The sequence below is a fragment of the Engraulis encrasicolus genome, chromosome 17 (genome assembly GCF_034702125.1).
Source record: "Engraulis encrasicolus isolate BLACKSEA-1 chromosome 17, IST_EnEncr_1.0, whole genome shotgun sequence".
In the NCBI taxonomy this organism is placed as follows: Eukaryota; Metazoa; Chordata; class Actinopteri; order Clupeiformes; family Engraulidae; genus Engraulis; species Engraulis encrasicolus.
In genome coordinates, this window is record NC_085873.1 from 22,162,761 (window position 1) to 22,182,944 (window position 20,184).

Consider the following 20,184-nt stretch of genomic DNA (forward strand, 5'->3'; position numbering starts at 1 on the left):
GTTTGTGTCAGATACACATGGACTGGCGAGTCTCAGCCACTGAATCATTGTCAGAAGGCATTCAGTCCTCAATTTAAAAACCAGAAGTTTGATAGTTGTGTCCCTTTAAACGCCTTAACATAAGAAAGCTTGTTGTCAAACTCGTGACAGTCGTGTCAGTTTGTGTGCATAGTGCATAGACCACGTGCCTTCATCTCTGATGTCTGCTGTTTCCTTTTAAGATTGTGTCCTTTTATCAGATGGACTCGGGGATTGGGGAGATTTCGGAGATTGGAGGGTGGGGGTTATATGCAATACAGCCTGTTCAAGTTTCTTCACCATAGCTTATCTGTGTTTGTGTTTTCATGTGTGTGTTTGTGTGTGCGCGTGGCTGTGCGCTTGTCTGTGTGCGCGTGTGCGTTTGCGTTTGCATGTGTGGTTGTGTGTGTGTGTCTGTGCGTGCTTATATGATGTGGGTGTTGTTTTAAGTGGAGTGTAACCTGTTGAAGGTATAAGGTGTGTGTGTGTGTGTGTGTGTGTGTGTGTGTGTGTGTGTGTGCCTGTGCGTGTGTGTGTGTGTGTGTTGTGTTGTAGCGGAGTGTAACCTATTGAAGGTACTTGTGATGGAGTGACCATCACTAGGGTTGTGGGTGTGTTCTGACTAACATGCCTACGAGCCTGGCTCTTTGGTGTAGTGGTCAGAGCCCCAGTTTATTACCCCAGAAGGTCTGGGTTCGAGTCCCGGCTGGGCAACTCTACTCCCCTTCGCTACAGTACTGTATATGATGTGTGTGTGTGTGTGTGTTGTGTTTTCAGCGGAGTGTAACCTGTTGAAGGTATAAGGTGTGTGCGTGTGTGTGTGCGTGCGTACGTGCGTGCGTCGTGCGTGCGTGCGTCACGTGTGCGTGTGTTGTAGCAGAGTGTAACCTATTGAAGGTATATGATGGGTATGTGTGTGTTTTTAGCGGTGTGTGTGTGTGTGTGTGTGTGTGTGTGTGTGTGTGTGTGTGTGTGTGTGTGTGTGTGTGTGTGTGTGTGTGTGTGTGTGTGTGTGTGTGTGTGTGTGTGTGTGTGTGTGTGTGTGTGTGTGTGTGTGTGTGTGTGTGTGTTGTGTTTTCAGCGGAGTGTAACCTGTTGAAGGTGGGTGAGTTGGTGTCGTGCGTCTACGCCCCGTATGAGGAGTACCAGCTGCAGTACGGAGAGCTGGAGGAGACAAACCTTCTTATACAGCTTAGTGCTGTACCACTGGTCAGTAGCACACACACACACACACACACACACACACACACACACACACACACACACACACACACACACACACACACACACACACACACACACACACACACACACAGCTGGAGGAGACAAACCTACTGATCCAGCTGAGCGCTGCACCACTGTGGTCAGTAACACACACACACACACACACACACACACACACATTCGATTCATCGTTTGCATCCCAAGTGGGAAGTGTCCATCAGTGTGCTGATGACCTTCATCTTTATTCCTCTGTTGTGTCGTCCGTCTGCATCTTCAGGAGCGAGGTGAGGTTCTGGACTGTGTTCTGGAGCTGACCCACTCGGTCCAGAAGGTGTACGGCCTGGCTGCCGCGGCCGCCGACCGCTGCGTGAAGTTCACCGACGGCCTGGGTGTGTGTGGACTCATCCGGGCCCTGAGAGCACTCTTCAGCAAGTAAGTGTGTGATGTTTGCTCGTCACCACCAGCCACTGTGACTAGTGGTTTTCCTGAGTCACTAAGTCAATTGTGGCAGGTAGCAGGCTTCACTCAGGGTTTCTTGATGAATTTTGAGGGTGGTGGCCCAAATAAAATGCTTAAAGGGGCGCACCTTTTTTGTTTGGTTTCCTGAGTCACGAGCTATTTAAGTTTTCTGCTAGCCAGAGTTTTGGTGTCAGCTTTTTTTTCTTTAGAATATGCTAGAAACAATTGATGCAACTACCAGCATTTGGTCGGTTAGCAGGTGCCAATGTCTAGCCCTGTTGTAAAGACACTTTTTGTTCCATTTTAGTTTTTCTTGATCTACTTCTATTCCTACTTAGCCTATATTACCGGTATATACTCTTTTGTTCTTATTATTTTGTTTAAATGTATACAAACATTTATACATGCATTTATACATTTCTGTCTCGCTCTCGCTCTCTCTCTCTAGGTATGTGTCTGATTTCTCGGTGACGCTGCAGTCCATCCGGAGTAAGTACAGGCTGGAGGACACCCCGGCCTCAGAGGTCTTCACGGAGGACTGGACGGCCTTCCAGAACTCTGTCAGGTCTGTGTTCAACATAGCTTCATAGGATGATGCCGTACAAGTAGCAGTGTTTTTTTCTTTTTCTTTTTTTTCAAAGTATTTTTTGGAGGCTTTTCAAGCCTCTATTAGTTTTTATCAGATAGGACAGTGAAGATAGTGACAGGAAGCAAGTTGGGAGAGAGAGAGAGTCAAGGGCCAGCAAAGGACCCGAGCCGGAATTAAAACTCAGGTCGGCCTCGTAGTAGACGAGTGCCTTACCGTTAGCGCCACGGTAGGGCCACATGTAGCAGTTTTGAACCATGTTTATACTATGTAGCCCGATGACCCGTCTATAATACTTCTCTTCATTCGTATTGGTGGTCTGGAGGGTCTTTTCTCTGGAGGGTTTAGTCGGCCACCAGGCGGCCGGCCAATAAGCGAACGACTGGGTGAGAGCTGTCCAAACGTTTCAAACCAGAACTGAGTGCAATCCTCCCGCCCTTCTAATCGCGTCAGGTCAGAGAACCTCCAGACCATGAATACGAATGAAGAGACGTATTATGGGTCATACCAGGCTGGTTTATACACACATACTAGCATTAGACTGTTGTCTTGCACCATTTGACAGTTTCCAGTTAAGGAGGGGTTTGGTGTGGGAACAGTTAAGCTTTTTTAAATGTAGAAATACAATATGTATCTGTGTGTGACGAAGTATTTCACTCATGTCTTGTAAAAGCAGTAAATCGCACGCAGAAAAAAACGTTTTAAAATTTGCTATGCCATTTACGTGTATATAATTTTGTCAGAATAGTCTGTTGTGGGCATGCTTAGACACAGACCACATACACACACACGCACACACATCAACGCACATCAACACACACACACACACACACACACACACACACACACACACACACACACACACACACACACACGCACGCGCACACATATACACACACACACACACCACTGTACACTGCTGCTTGTGTGTGTGTGTGTAGTGATCGTTCTGTGATGTGTATTTCCGCTGCTTATGTAGGTGTGTGTAGTGATTGTTGTGTGATGTGTTTTTGCTCTGCAGAATAATCGCCACGTGTGGAGAACTGCTGAGACAGTGCGGAGCCTTCGAGCAGCAACTCTCTAATAAGTAAGAAAACACACACACACACACACACACACACACACACACACACACACACACACACACACAGGCATACATGCAACTGCTGAGACCGTGCGGAGCCTTCGAGCAGCAACTCGTTAATAAGTAAGAACACACACACACACACAGACACAGACACAGACACAGACACAGACACAGACACAGACACAGACACACACACAGACACACACACACACACACACACACACACACACACACACACACACACACACACACACACACACACACACACACACAGAGACATACAAACTACTGCTGAGACAGAGCGGAGCCTTCGAGCAGCAACTCTCTAATAAGTAAGACTACACACACACACACACACACACACACACACACACACACACACACACACACAAATAGGCATACATACTACTGCCTAGACAGTGTGGAGCCTTCGAGCAGCAACTTTGTAATAAGTCAGAATACACACACACACACACACAGATATACTAATAAAACAAAGAAGAAAATACACACACACATGGACTCACAAACAAAAACCAGTAAGCCAATATGCCTGAAATATACGTCAGATTTCACATGCCGATAATTCTAGACCTTGAACTCGAACTGAGTTACTATTTGGAGGCATCTTCAGGTCTTTTCACGCCATGCCCCAATGTTGTTTTGTATGTGGTAAAGTGTGTTCTTTTAACTCCTCCATGCACAGCCATACCCAGGGCCACGGCTGGACTGGCCATCTGGCATGGCAGACATTTCCCAGTGGGGTCCGCACCCTCGTGGGCCACTATTTTCAGAAATATACATAAAGATACATTTCTGAAAATAGGGTCCCACGAGGGTGCGAGGCCACCGGTGTGTCAGTTCTGCGCCGTTAATTTTTAGGGCCCCCTTTAAGCCCAAAGTGCCCGGGCCCTATTTCTTCCCCAGTCCATCCCTGCCCAGGGCCGCTGCTAAGGTTTTGGAGGCCCTAGGCGTAACTGGTCTGGAGGCCCCCCTCATAATTGAATAATAATAACTAAACTACTAACTAAAATATAAGATGTTTTCTAATGTAATTCAAAAGGTTTTTTTTTATCAATCTCATTTTAAGAGGCCCCAATTTTGGGGGCAAAGTGGTTGGTGCCCCAAGCACCGGTTGGTACCCTAAGCACTCTGCATACTGTACATATGTCTAGCGGTGGCCCTGGCCAAACCATTGATGCCAAAAGTGTCCCACGTTGAAGGTACTGTGGTTTCACATGCCGCCCCAGAGTGCCACCTCTCACCCTCTGCCTTCTGCGGCCATTTCTAGCATGTGTTGTTTTGGGTGGGTTACGCACATCTAAAATCACTTGTTGCCTGTGCCAGACAAAAAGTGCCAGACAGTTTAAGAAGGTAGGTCTACACACTGCGGAATAAGCTCCAAAAATCATGCCTGATGAAGATCCAGGGTGATTGAAATGTTGCTATTAACGTTTATTTTTTTATGCGGTGTGCAGACCTACTTTCTAAAACATTTCTAGCACATGCCCATTTTAGGCACTGCCAGTAGGTTAGGAGTCATTCGCTCAGTCATATCAATCAAAAAGTATTTTAAATAGCATCTTCATGCTCACCATTCAGTCGACATTCAATGTGCTTAAAATAACACTAAATTAACACGAACCCTAGACATAATGTACAATTGAATGAAGATGTGAATTAAATTAGTTAATTATAGGCAAATGACAAATAAAGCTGTTTTCTATTTCTTTTTTAAAACTTTAATTTCTACTGAATGAGATGGGTGAGTAGTTTGAGAGTTGGGAGGTTGGGCTCGCTTAAAGACACTGCTCAATAATTCGTTGTAGAAAAGGCAAAGTAATCATTATTGTCCCCAGAGGGGCCATTGGTATTAAAAAAAGATATTAAGGGGGTTATACGGCACAGCACGCTAAGGTACTTGACCTCAAATGGGCTTGCATGCACACGTCGCATGGAGAAAGGCTGGGCCAGATTAATGCACAGGCTAGATGTGTGTGTGTGTGTGTGTGTGTGTGTGTGTGTGTGTGTGTGTGTGTGTGTGTGTGTGTGTGTGTGTGTGTGTGTGTGTGTGTGTGTGTGTGTGTGTGTGTGTGTGTGTGTGTGTGTGTGTGTGTGTGTGTGTGTGTGTGTGTGTGTGTGTGTGTGTGTGTGTGTGTGGGGGGGGGGGGGGTGGGGGGGTGGTTGTAGAATTGTGACAAGATGCAGTATTGAAAAAAATGTCTGCAAATAGTTTCTTATACAACCATACGTGCAACTTTTGCATAGATGTTGATAGTTAGTTGAAATACTTTACAATGTGAAGGTGTTGCAAACTGCCTCAAAGCCTCTGAAAGGCCTCTCAAGGTATCATTGATTCAACAGGGTTAATTCCTAGTTTGGAATTATGACACTGGCTATGTAATCGTGCCACAAAATTTGCCTTCAGTGGGCGCCTCCATCAACCTGTAACGTAGGGGCCCCAGCCCATCTGGATCCAGCCCTGGAGAAAGGCACTGTCTACTATGACCTCTTCTTCCTCCCTGAGCGCAGGCGGTTATAAATGTCTGCCCATTGTGCCACAGGGTCCCTCCTGTCATTTTGGTTGCAGATGGAAGAGCAGTTGTCACCCTTGCGCCTCATTGACACCCACATCCTTTATGCCGCGTCATGGCGGCTCGCCTCTGCTCATCTCCTTAAAGCTTTCACTTGAATGCACTACCATCATCAGTACAGTATTTAATTTTTATCCAATGTGTACCACACTTTAGTGCAGTCATGGGTAAGTGGTTAGGGCATCAGACTTGTAGCCCAAAGCTTGTCGGTTCAACTCCCGACCCTCCAGGTTGGTGGGGGGGAGTAATTAACAAGTGCTCTTCCCCATCCTCCTCCATGACTGAGGTGCCCTGAGCATGGTACGGTTCCACCGCACTACACCCCTTGCATGGGTGAGCCATGAATGCAATTTCGTGCTGAGCAGTGAGCACTGTGGACTGTGGAGTGCTGTGTAACAATGACAAGGTTAGTTGGAGTTTCCTAAGTGGGCTTTCTTTCTTTCTATCTTTTTTTCTTAATATATAGGAGCGCTTCTACAGAACTGGTCTAGGGGTGATTTTGACCATCCTAGATGCAGATACTGCAATGTCTGAGACGTATTTATCGTCCCTTTTAAAGGTGCACTTGGTAATACTTTCAGTGGTTTATTTCCGGAATTCATGCTGCTCATTCACCAATGTTACCTTTTTCATGGATACTTACCACCACCAATCATACTTACCATCAAATTCTAAGTATTCATTATGACTGGGAAAATTGCTCTTTTCATACATGCATTTCCAGAAATACAGTTTTAGCTACAAAACTTACTTACTTTGGTGAAACTAGTCTATATTAATTTATTATTTTGTAAATATTCATGAAAAGATCAAATTTGGCAGTAGACAGCACAGTCTCAATGAGCAGCGTAGTTGCAATACCTACTCTGGCCACCATCCTACGCAGTGCACCTTTAAATGAAAAGATGCCCTATTTCATTATAAACTGAGCAAATTGTTTTTTTCAGACTTCACATTCTTCACTGGCAAAAAAAACACTGGTGTCATCCCAGTCCTCTCAGATAGTCTTCTTGCACTGGCCCAGTTATTTGACCTTGAGATTTATGACGTGTCAGAGCGTTCCAGGTCACCATGTACCTCCCTATGCGTCCTTAGACCACCCAAGACACGATATGATGTGCAGCGTGTTCACAATGTTCACTTTATTGGCTACACACAAAATCATAAATTGGATACCAAAGAATGAACTTGCGTACAAATAAAACATTTTGATTGAATAGAATTATTAGTTGAAGGGAATACATTTACATTTACATTCTGTTTGTCTTATCAGAGAGATTCCCATACCTCCATGACGTGTATATTATTTGTCTAGTCAGTAAAGCGAAATTCCCAATTTATTTATCTTTTCCCATACCCATGCAGTAGTTATTGCATGTAATTTCCAAATTTCCATAAGGCGTTTATCGTACCCGTCATACCTGCCCACACAGCACTTCATTGTGGACTATTGATATGGCCCTTTAGTGTGGCCTTGGTAAGTGTACTATGAAGTCCGCCAGTGCAATTACCTGACCTCCCCTCACCTCCCCTCCCCTCACCTCCCCTCCGCTCAGCGTCTATCTATCTGAAGTCACCTGACCTCTCCTCACCTCCCCTCACCTCCCCTCCGCTCAGCGTCTATCTATCTGAAGTCACCTGACCTCCCCTCACCTCCCCTCCCCTCACCTCCCCTCCGCTCAGTGTCTATCTATCTGAAGTCACCTGACCTCTCCTCCCCTCTCCTCTCCTCACTACCCCTCCCCTCAGCGTCTATCTGAAGTCACCTGACCTCCCCTCATCTCCCCTCACCTCCTCTTCTCCCCTCAGCGTCTCTAGCTATCTGTCTTGGGGGCTCCACTTGACTGATGGTGGGTTAATAGGGGTTAAACTAGATGACTTGACGGAACAGGGTCAATGATTGAAAAGACGCCGCCTATGAAATAAATTACCCCTCGAGCCAAAAAAAAAATAGAAAAAAGAAAAGCTGTCAGCTAACTGGACGTGGAAATTCCGTGTCATTCATTCTCACTTCCCCATCTCAATTATTCACGCGGTGGAATGGTGGTGGAATGTTGGGGCGGGCGGTCATTCAGAAATCCCGTTCACATCAACATGGTAATGAGGCCTGCTGCCCCGTCGCCTTGAGGGGGAAATTGTGGAGCACGTCAGCTGATACTGTATGCTGATGTAGGCGGATGTGGAGGGCACCCTGAATACACTTTGCCTGGCTCTTGCCCGACCTGTAGTTCCACGCAGCTTCGTGAGTTCCACTACTAGGTTTGGGAGCATGTAGCAGGAATCCATTTCTCCAGTCAAAAAATAATCTATTTTGTCATCTAATAATAATAATCCAATTTATTGCTTCAATATCAACAAATTCCTTCAAAAACGTTTTCTGATGATCTCTTAAGCGTCAATATAGTCTATAATATTTCCTGTGACTCCTCCTTGCGAACTGCCATTAATATTGAAGCAATAAATGCTCCACTTATTTTTTGAGGGGAGAAATGGAATCCTCCTACATGCTCCTCCCAGACCTCCGTGTGTGTTGAGCACCACCTGGGGGCTCCAGAGCTACACACACACACACACACACACAGAGGTCTGGTAGGAACCAGGTTAGAATGTGCTGCCCTACTACGGCAAAGTACAGTAACTATGCCAGCATTGAAACTGAGAAAATGCCTTCAAAGCTTGGGTATTAGGTTGGATATTGTAGTTACTGCAAATCAGGGGTGAGTTTCTCAAAAGAGAAGTTGTTAGCCTGTTAGCAACTTCGGTAGTTGCCAATGGGAAAATGCACTGAAAACAACAAAGTAGCTTATGTAGTAAGCAACTTTGGTTTTGAGAAATTCACCCCAGACATAGCAATGTCTCTAAAACAGGACACATTTGGACCTTACGGCTTTGCCACAAGATTGTTGTGATGGATCATATTTTGACAAAATATGTAGTTACTGCACCTTGCCTTTGTAGGGCAGTATAACGCCAACTGGTTTTCCCTCTTTGGTCGCCCTGTTGTAATGTAATGTAATAAATTGCTGATGTTTGTTGTACATCTTGCCTACACGGAATATAGGCCGTTAGTGCGGTACTACGTTGATTGGTTGTGTTGCAGGGTTGCGGGTTAGAATCCCACCCTGTAGGAGCGGGAAAGGATCTGCACACTGCTTCCAAAAGACTTAATTTATTAGGAGCAACGTTTCGAGTTCAAGATGCCTGAAGAAGATCTATGATCGAAACGTTGCTCCTAATAAATTAAGTCTTTTGGAAGCAGTGTGCAGATCCTTTCCCGCTCCTACATGTGACAGTTTTTTGATTTGGCACCTGCTGATGCTTTTTTGCTGGATGTGCGCACTTTCCACTACACTTAGAATCCCACCCTTCCACTCCCAATATCTCACTCTATGGCTGAGGGGTCCTTGAGAAAGACCCCTAACCCCACACTGCTCCAGAGACTGTAATCAATACCCTGTACTTAAAATAACGCTAAGTCGCTTTGGATAAAAGTGTCAGCTAATGTAGTGCAATGTAATGAAATAAACTGGTTGTTTTGATGACCTCTGCTGTAGCCAGGCTGTGCCCTCCTAGTGACTCAACACCTTCAGCGTTGCTTCTAGTGAGGCCAAGAGCAATGCAAATATCGTTTCTCTCGAAAAATCGGGGACTCCTCCCACTTTGCCGGGAAGCAAACAACCACTAGAAAACTAAGGGAGGCGGGTGTTCCCATGCTCCCATGTCATGTTCCCATGTTCCCATGTCAGACCAACTCTCGAAGAGATTTGAAAGTCGATTGTAATCCGGCCATCTCTGTTGTCCTCTTCTGTGATTGGTCAGGATCCTGGGTCAGGCGGGCCGCTTCCTGTGGGAGGGCTACAGCCCGCGCAGCCTGACTGGTCTGCAGCAGGAGGGCGGGGCCGAGAGGCGGGGCCTCAAGAACCCCTGGCAGGAGTACAACTACCTGCAGCAGCGCAACATGGCCGACTACAACACCCTGCTGGAGACACTCTACTCCCTCAAGGTAACCATAGCAACCCGCCGGAGACCCTTTACTCCCGCAAGGTAACCATAGCAACCTGCCAGAGACGCTCTACTCCCTCAAGGTAACCATAGCAACCTGCTGGAGACGCTCTACTCTCTCAAGGTAACCATAGCAACCTGTATTACGACATGGCTCACTACAACAACCCGCTGGAGACGCTCTACTCCCGCCAGGTAACCATAGCAACCTGCTGGAGACCCTCTCCTCCCTCAAGGTTACAAGAGTAACCTGCATTGCAACATGGATGACTGCAAGACCCTGCCGGAGACGCTCTACTCCAGGGATGGGGAACCCTTTTCATTCGAGGGGCCACTTCAAATTCCTCCGAGGGCTGTACAAGGCCTCCAAGGGCCATACTATGAACACAGACCAGGATTTACCCCTGCACTTTAGACCTATATTGAAAGGCAGACACCTTTAAAACAGACCCCACCATATCTAGATCCCCTGAATATAACTAATCATATTGTAAATGTCATTTTAAGATTCCATTACAAAATTTGTCATATTTCATGTGAAGCTGCATAATATTACAATTATATCGGGGGCCGGATAAAACGCCCTCGAGACATAGGTTTCCCACCCCTGCTCTACTCCCTCAAGGTAGCCAACACACTCATTCATACTATACGTTGACAGCTTTGACATGGCATCAGTAGTATCGCAACATGCCCGGCTACAACAGCCTGCACGAGACGCTCTACTCTCTCAAGTAGAAGTACATAGAAGTACTCTTAAATGTAATTACACTAGTGGTATGATATTACAGGGTTTCAACTGTCTGTTTTAATATCATACCATGAGTGTTTTGATCACATTACATCTGTAAGAGTACTTACAATTTATACGTGGCCGTGGCATTACGCTTTTTATAGTACTTCATATATGATAAAAAAAAAAATTCTGCTTTGTACCTAAAAGTTTGGGCAAGGGTTGTGTGTGTGTGCGTGTGTGTGTGTGCGTGTGCGTGTGCGTGTGCGTGTGTGTGTGTGTGTGTGTGTGTGTGCGCGCGTGTGTGTGTGCGCGTGCGCGTGCGTGCGTGCGTGCGTGCGTGCATGCGTGCGCACGCGTTATGGTTGAGGTAGGCTGTCGGAAACGATATATTTTATCCACCCTGGATCTCCTTGACTAGCTTATCTGGTTTCCCCTTGCGCAAAAATGTGCGAAGCAAGTAACAAGATGATACGGAGCCCTTAAAATGACATGTGAGAGTAAAAAAAAACCCAAATGTTTCTCGTGGCCACCAGAGATATGATTATATATGATTATATATAAAATAACCACCTATACTTGAATACAATTAGGACTGCAATGTCGTATGTACAGTGCCTTCAAAAAGTCTACACACCCCTCCTCAAATGTCAGGTTTTTGTGATGTAAAAAATGACAGAAAGACAAATAAATTCACAGCTTTTTCCACCTTCAATCTAAACTATTAACCTGTACAATGCAATTGAGAAACAAGCATAAAGCTTTAAAGGGAAACAATAGAAAATAAAAAACCTCAGTTAACATGGTTGCATAACTATACACACCCTTAAATTAATACTTAGTTGCAGTACCTTTGGGCTTGTCTGGGCTATTCCAAAACCTCAATCTTATTCTAGTGAAGCCATGCTTTTGTAGACCTAGGCGTGTGCTTGGAGAAATTGTCGTTCTGAAAGATTAGTTCCTCTGCATCTTCACCTTTCTACCAGGGGGGCGAAGGTTTTGTGCCACTACCACGGCCCCTGTGAAATTTTTCAGAATTCCCTCCTCCCTAATGAAGGCCCCAGTTACAGCTGAAGAAAAATAGCACAAAAGAACAATGCTGCCACCAACATACTTCATGTTAGGTATGGTGTTATTGCGGTGATGTTTTGCGCCAAACATACCCTTTTGAATTATGACCAAAAAGTTCAATCTTGGTGAGGTAAATTTTTCAAAAATACTTCTGTAATCTCCCAAATGCATGTGGGAAGATGTGTTATGGTCAGGTGAAACTGAGGTTGAACATTTTGGACATAATTCCAAAAGGTATTTTTGGCACAAAACATCACCGCAATAGCACCATACCTAACGTGAAGTATGGTGGTGGCGGCATTGTTCTTTTGTGCTGTTTTTCTTCAGCTGTAACTGGGGCCTTCATTAGGGAGGAGGGAATTATTCACATTTCCACAGGGGCCGTGGTAGTGGCACAAAACCTTCGCCCCCCTGGTAGAAAGGTAAAGATGCAGAGGAACTAATCTTTCAGAACGACAATTTCTCTAAGCACACACCTAAGTCTACAAAAGCATGGCTTCACTAGAATAATATTGAGGTTTTAGAATGGCCCAGACAAGCCAAAGGTGCTGCAACTAAGTATTAATTTAAGGGTGTGTATATTTATGCAACCATGTTAATTGAAGTTTTTTATTTTCTATTGTTTCCATTTAAAGCTTTATGCTTGTTTCTCAATTGCATTGTACAGGTTAACAGTTTAGATTGAAGGTTGAAAAAGCTGTGAATTTATTCATCTTTCTGTCATTTTTTTACATCACAAAAACCTGACATTTGAAGAGGGGTGTGTAGACTTTTTGAAGGCACTGTATCTCTTTGTACAGTTTTAAATGTTGGACTGTTGTTGTTGTTAAACACCACTTTAGACATAAAGAATATCCAGCTAATATCAAGCTACACATTTACCATTTTAATTTATCTTTTTTATTTATATTCGTATGTTTCGAATTTCCATGTGTTTGTGTGTCATTCATTGTTGTCATCATTTCTGTTTATGCTGTAGTGACATTCTCCTCTGTGACTTAGCGATCCTGTATGACAACTGATCTATAAATGCAATGGACATTGATTAGATCTGATTTATTGTGTGCGTGTGCGTGTGCGTGTTCAGGAGAAAGGCACGGGTAACTCCAGCCTGCTGTCTGAGACCAGAGCGTCCCTCACGCGCCTCAACCAGCAGGCCAATCAGCTGGCCTTCGACTCCGTCTTCATGCAGATCAAACAACAGCTCAGCATTGCCAACAAACCAGAGGTCAGACACTACTGTGGACGTGCGTGTGTGAATGTGTGTGTGCGTGCGCGCGACGCGTGTGTGTGTGCGCTTGTATGTGTGTGTGTTTTGTATGTGTTTGTATGTGTGTCCGTGTGTGTTTCTGTGAGTGTTTGTGTGTGTCACTGTTTCTGTCAGTATGTGCGCATACGTCTGTATGGCAAAGTATGCCCAGTGTTGCCTGCCTTGTATTGGGCAGGATCAATTTCTGGCCAAATTCCAAACCAGCTGGGAGTGTTGGGGCTTATGAATACCACTCAATAGACACACTAATGGGGCATCATTAATCAGACATCTGTTGCAGTTTAACCACGGGTTACAATAAAGAGAACATATCAATGAAACTTACCAGAAGTAAATCAAAATAATGACTAATCAAATCAATTGCGAAGTAAAGCGATTGTGATGAGGCCGAAAACAATTGTCTTGAGTCGAAGTGCATGCATGATTAATGCACAGGCTAGATATGGCTGCAGCCTATGGGCCCCCACCTGCCAGGGGGCCCCTGATTGGCCAAAAGTGAAAAATTTCAGAATTGCGACAAGATGCAATGTTAAAAAATGTAATCTAGCATGTTGCGTATATCCTAAATTCCTAGCTCGTAATTACGACACTGTCTATGTAAATTTGTGGTGGAATTTGTCTTCTAGGGGGGCCCACATCAACCAGTAGCCTAAGGGACCCAGGCCACCTTAATCTGGCCCTGACAATAAAGAGACCATGCCAATGAAACTCACCAGAAGCAAATCATAATAATGACCATTCAAATCAATTGTGATGCAAAGCGATTGTGATGAGACTGAAAATAATTTCCTTGAGTCGAACTGCATGCCCGTTTAGTTCATGCGTGTCTGGATGAATTCTCTACACCAGGGGGTTCCCAACCCTTTCCAACTTGGGGCACACTTGAAATTTTCACAAGCGTTTGGGGCCCACCTCTGCCCCAACAATAAAACACAAGTAAATAGTCAACAGCAACACACACACAAATATTATTTTGATTTTTAGACTGTGACTGAGTGATTTCAAGGCCCACTTGGAATACCTTCAGCGTCCACCAGTGGGCCCCAGCCAACAGTTTGAGAATCACTGTTCTACACACATCTGTCACATGCAGAGGTCTGGCTGCTTCACATCTATTGGATCAGGCAGGTGTCAAACCCAGGGTCCTTTCAATGTATTTGTACTTTGCAGTCATAGAATTTAGGGAGATGCTGCTCACAAAGTGATCGATGCTGTTGAATTCATCACCAGTCATTATCAAGGTGCCCCTCTTAAACTGGGGGCCCTTAGGCAATTTCCTAGTTTGCTTGGTTGGTTTTGACAGGTCTGATCAAACCCAAGTGGCAATGTTTCAGGGCAGAAAATGAAGGCCAAACTGAATATCCTGACGTTGCTATACCTCCCCTCATCCTCTAGGGGGTGGCTACAGAAATGAGCCACTTACCATACAGTGGTCTCCTATGAGGTGAAGTCACTAGGGTGGATTCCAATATGCGGACTCCCCTCCTCGGTCTGTGCTTGTGGCCTCGCGTTTCACAGACGCCCCGCCTCCATAGAGAAAACAATTTCATTTCCCTGCTGTCAGCCTAGCCATAGCAATTTTTGGGAGATTATTCTTCATTCATCATCCTCTGTGTGTGTGTGACCTCTATGCGTGTTCGCTCATGTGTGTGTTATATGTGTTGCAGGGGAGAGGTACCAGCACTTTGGGTGAATCTCTATCTGAGGACCTGCCCACGTTTAGCCTGTCTCCACAGGAATACATCACCAATGTAAGATACACACACACACACACACACGGACGCGCGCACCCACACGCGCGCACACACACACACATGGACACGCGCACACCCACACACATGGACACGTGTACACCCACACACACATGCAGGCACATGTACGAGCACGCGCACACACCCAAACACACACACACACACACACATGTGCATGCACGGATGGGCACACACACACACACACACACAGACGTACGCACACGCATGCACACACAGCCACACACACACACACACACACACACACACACACACACACACACACACAGGCGCATGCACGCACGCACGCACACACACACACACACACACACACCTCCTTCAAGGGTGCACAAACACTCTCGCACATACACCTCCATGGAGGTTCTCACCAATTAAGGATGTGTGTGTATGTATGAGACACTTATTAATGTGTGTTTGTGTGCGTGTTTATCTTGTAGTTTGGCTAGTACCGTGCATGCGCGCGTGTTTATCTTGTAGATTGGCCAGTACCTCATGTCTGTGTGTGTGTGTGTGTGTGTGTGTGTGTGTGTGTGTGTGTGTGTGTGTGTGTGTGTGTGCGTGTGCGTGTGCGTGTGCGTGTGCGTGTGCGTGTGTGTGTGTGTGTGTGTGTGTAGATTGGCCAGTACCTCATGTCTCTGCCACTGCACCTTGAGCCGTTTGTGACCCAAGAGGACCCAGCGCTGGAGCTGGCTCTGCACACCGGGAAACTCCCTTATCCCCCGGAGCAGGGTAACGTTGCTGCACACACACACAAATTGGGTGGATTCCAATATGCGGACTTCCATCCTCCCTTGCTCACTTGCCTGCTTGTGACCTCATGATGATGTCACTGACGACAGAAAATTAATTCAATATCTTGCAAAAGCACAATTCTAATGTCATTTTCTCATTTGCAATTGGGATGGTGAATGAAAAACAGGCCCTCAAAAGTAGTTGTTGTGGGGGCCAGGAGACACGGCGAGGCCACAAGCAGGGAGTGTGCATATTGGAATGCAAACATTATTGGGAGGGAAAGTAATCTCATCGCCCCCTGCTGGCAACGTTCTAAGCCCCTGGATCATCAGACATTTTGGGGGGCAGGTGCCGATGGTGGTTTGGTGAGGTATGTGGGACTTCCGGCTGCCTTATAGGGCAGTGGTTTTCAACCTTTTTTGAATAAACGCCCCCTTGACCTCATTATAAGCCTCCCAACGGCCCCTTGACCTCATCATAAGCCTGCCAACACGGCTGAATGAGCTCATTTCAATGCAAGATGAGGGTCTTAGTCTCTGATGCACATAAAAACATGAAATAAGTTGCATTTTAAAGCCTAAGATATTTAGGTTTTTATAGGCTGAGAGCAACTTTCCCAACAAGGGCTTAGGCATTCAGCAGGTGTTTTTTGCAGGTGCGTTAGGCATCAGTGGGTTAAGCCATTTTGGCCTCATGAAACATGACATTGGCATGGCGTTGTCATTGGAAGCAAGGTTGCTTTCTGTTTGCTGCCGTTGCATTTGTCTCTCAATGCATTTTGGGTAAAAAGTGACATCTTGTGGTTCTTCTAGCTGGTTTTCATCATTTGTTCATTATTTACTAAGTATTACTGCTGTATAAGCAGACATTAATATAAAGTGTTACCCATAATTGTTTTTTCAGCCCCTTAGTAGCTGCCCAGCCTTATTGTCTCGTCCACTGTTGTGTTTGTGTTTGTGTGTGCCATAGGTGACGATGTCCCCGAGCTGGAGAACACAGCTGACTACTGGCTAGGCTCCATCGCCCGGGCAACCATGCAGACCTATTGTGATGTCATCCTGCAGATTCCGGAGCTCACTCCCCACGCCACCAAACAGCTGGCCACTGATATTGGTACAGTAGTCCAAACTGTCACCCAATGATCAGTGATACATCTTGACCATACAGTAGTCACCCATCACTATAACATGCTAAGCATTAGTAAAAGTCAATAATCATGACACTCCACACTTGCATATAAACTGTTAACTTTTATTTTTTTTGGCGCAAACAACATGTTCGCTTAGTTCTTTATCTGGTTCGCTCTGATGCAAATGCTTCGCAGTGCTACCTGGCTAAACATTTCCACACTTCCCTGCTGTAAGTCTTCCTTTATTTTTGTTGAAATCTGTTTTGTGCTCATCTTGGTTTTTAAAAAAATTCTTCAACAGATTATCTGAGTAACGTGATGGACGCGCTCGGCCTGCAGACGTCCAGAAGCCTCCAGAACATCGTGAGCCTTCTGCGCGCCAAGCCCGAAGAGTTCCGCCAGACGGCCAAGCCCCTCCCCCGCCGCCTCACCGCCACCGTCGCCGCCATGAGGGGAATCGAGTGATAGTGAGAGAGAAGGAGAGAAGGAAAGAGAGAGGGAGAGAGGAGAGGAAGTGAGTAAACAGAGGGATAGATACGGAGGTGTTGGTGCCAAGCCTGCCAACAGGGGGGGACAAAGAGGTCAGTTGTCTCTGGCCCAGAGAGAAGGGGGTCCCAGAATAGACTGTCTCATGTACATTGTATATATTTCAGAAGGGTGGGGGGGTGATTTTCAGATGAATTTTGTCCTGGGCTTTGGCCAAGGCTGTCAGTGGCCCTGCTTAGGGCTACTGGCACACACTCAGAGACCAGAGAGATGTCCTTCTTTCTCTCTCTCTCTCTCTCTCTCTCTCTCTCTCTCTCTCTCTCTGTCTCTCTCTCTCTATTCCTCTCTCCCTCTCTCCCTCTCTGTCTCTCTCTCTCTATTCCTATGTCTCTCTCTCTATATATATATATATTTCTCTCTCTCTCTCTCTCTCTCTCTCTCTCTCTCTCTCTCTCTCTCTCTCTCTCTCTCTCTATTTCTCTCTTTTCCTATCTCTCTCTCTCTCTCTATTCTCCCTCTCTCTCTCTCTGGCCCTGTCATTCCAAGGCATGTCCCTGTGGTCCCACCTGGTGAGCACCACACTACACTACACTACACTACAGGAGCTCTCCAAGAGCTGCCCAGGCTTCTGTCTCTCACACACCTGCGGGGGCTCTCCAGCCAGTGATAATCATGTCTAATTAGATGAACCTTCAAGTTACTTTGTCAAAACCTTTTTATTATTATTATCATTATTGTTATGAATGCACTCGAGAACTCTGACACATTCTGTGGGGGAAAAGGGATTTAAACCTTCTTCTTATGCTTACTGTATATGTTTTAAAAAAAGAAAAATAAATTTGTTTCCCCTGTGTATACTTGATTGGTGCATTTATCTTTCCACTATGTAAATAACAGAGTTAATGTGGAACGGGTGTGTATAAAAGGGATTGATATACAGTATTATTATCAAGGTCATGATTTAAAGGGAGAGGAAGACCCTGGATGGTACAGATTCTTATCAATTACATTTTCTACATATATGACGGCATCAGATATAAAAACAGTACACCTGCAAATGTATACATTTTTCAAAAAAAATATGACGTTTGGCCATGTTCACGGTTATTTCAGTTGTTGAATGCCACAAAAAAAACAAGTTCTGAATTTACAAACACTTACCTTGTTTCACCACTTGGAGCACTCTTGTCCCACTTTATTGGCCTTGCTAGATCTGAGAGATGCTGAAGTAACTGACTGGTCACATTGGAGCCTATACACCCATTAGGCTACGATCAGCTGTGAAACATCCATTATTCTCACAAGCTAGCACTCTAACCTTAAGAGCTCATGAGAACAGTAACCCATTAAAACATGTTTAAGAGCAGTCACTCCAGCATTCTCTCTTCCTGTCTTTAGACATGTAACAGGTTCCTGTCATCGACATGCTGTTCATCAACAGGAAACAGGAAATAACAACTGTACAGTCGTGTTTTAAAAATATGACATAAATTTATTCATTTTTTTATTAGTTCTTAAAAACATTTTACATTGAAACCATTTTGAACATATTCTTCATGATTTGTTGTATTTTCTCAGTAAGTTGTCCCCATGTCTTTTAGAAAGCATTGAGTGATGCAAGTCATGAATACTGTCTTGCTGCTGCTGGGTGGCACCCCTCCCCCCCACACACACACACACCCCTCTCCCCTTCCCTCCCAACCCCACCCCCAACCATAACCCTCCTCTTCCTACCATCTCCCATCCTCCCACAACCTCCAGTTCAGATCATACTCCCGATACCAAACCGCTGTTTTTAAGTCTCATTTTTTTTTCTAAAGGTGACACGTCTTTTAAACTAGATATGTTTTTTTTCCTCCCCTCCTATCCTCTCCTTTCTTTTCTGAAACATTTTCCATTTTTCTAAATCCAAAACAAAAAAACGATGATGAAACAAACAACCACTGAAAAGCACACGTTTTTTGCGGTGATTCATGGTTTTTGTGTCTTTAACGACATTTGTACCCTAAATAAACGAATACTGCGGCATCCCCTCCTGTGACCCCCGTGACCCCCTGCCACCCCTGCTACGTATGTAGGTGACCTTTCCTCCACCTCCACAGCTCTCTGTGCTGTCGTGTGACTGACCGTACTGCTACTGTGAGGATTGTCTGATCGGGGGGGTGGAGGGGTTCTACAGTGGCGGAAGAATTGCACACCGGGCCCCAGGGCAAACAAAACACTGATAGGGCCCCCCCCATACAGCCTGCCAAGGTCACAATAGGCCCCCCCTACTATCAATACGGGAGGGCCCAGGGCCCAGGGGCAAATGCCCTGCTCGCCCCTCCTAATTGCTCCGCCCCTGGGGTTCTGTACAATGGCAGACATTCTTCACTGACTGTGTGTAATGAGATATTGATTATTCTTATTGTGCCACAGCAGTCAGTTATTTGTTGTAGACAGCTGGGGGTTGTAGCAAGGGGCTTTTTTATTTTGTATCCTTCTCCTGTAAGGTGCACGGAGTCTGCGGGGTGTAGCCTACCTGTCTTGCATTCTTCCTCATTGTTACTCGCATCGCATCTGATTAGAAATGAACATCACCCCCTCCCCCCTCATCACCCCCCCAACCCCCCCTACCCCCCTCTTCCTGTCCTATCTATGCCTCTCCTCTCGCTGTATACGACGACATGATTGGTCAGATGGGTTTAGGAGTGTTCCATGCCTCTGTGTGTCTGTTCTTAACTAAGCACTTGCACATGCATGCGGACGTACTCTAACATACACACGCACGCACACATACAGGCACACAGCAGGTGCAGAGGGCAGTGGACATTATCATAAGGGCACAGGGGTTTTTAAAATGGTCATCCATAATTATAATAATCATATAATGTATATATTTCTATAGATATATATATATATATATTTATAAATATTAGCATCACAATTATCCACCCAGGTCTGTACATGGAATCATAAAGTCTTGCTGTGTTTGTGGCAGTGGTCAGAGTGGTACAGATTGCATATCTCAATTCAAGTACATAA

At 45.4% G+C, this 20,184-nt stretch overlaps 1 protein-coding gene across 1 annotated transcript in view; it reads left to right on the forward strand.

The window, feature by feature from the left end:
* cog7 (component of oligomeric golgi complex 7) overlaps nucleotides 1-18,022 on the forward strand; it is a 30,586-nt gene extending 12,564 nt beyond the window's left edge. The window contains exons 9-18 of the mRNA XM_063221223.1: nucleotides 1,100-1,227; nucleotides 1,520-1,674; nucleotides 2,150-2,266; nucleotides 3,309-3,374; nucleotides 9,788-9,971; nucleotides 12,862-13,002; nucleotides 14,712-14,795; nucleotides 15,428-15,542; nucleotides 16,515-16,658; nucleotides 16,976-18,022. Coding sequence (XP_063077293.1) covers nucleotides 1,100-1,227; nucleotides 1,520-1,674; nucleotides 2,150-2,266; nucleotides 3,309-3,374; nucleotides 9,788-9,971; nucleotides 12,862-13,002; nucleotides 14,712-14,795; nucleotides 15,428-15,542; nucleotides 16,515-16,658; nucleotides 16,976-17,139 — 1,298 coding nt within the window. The 3' untranslated portion in view covers nucleotides 17,140-18,022. The remainder of the gene's footprint in view (nucleotides 1-1,099; nucleotides 1,228-1,519; nucleotides 1,675-2,149; nucleotides 2,267-3,308; nucleotides 3,375-9,787; nucleotides 9,972-12,861; nucleotides 13,003-14,711; nucleotides 14,796-15,427; nucleotides 15,543-16,514; nucleotides 16,659-16,975) is intronic.
* Nucleotides 18,023-20,184: the final 2,162 nt, after the last annotated feature.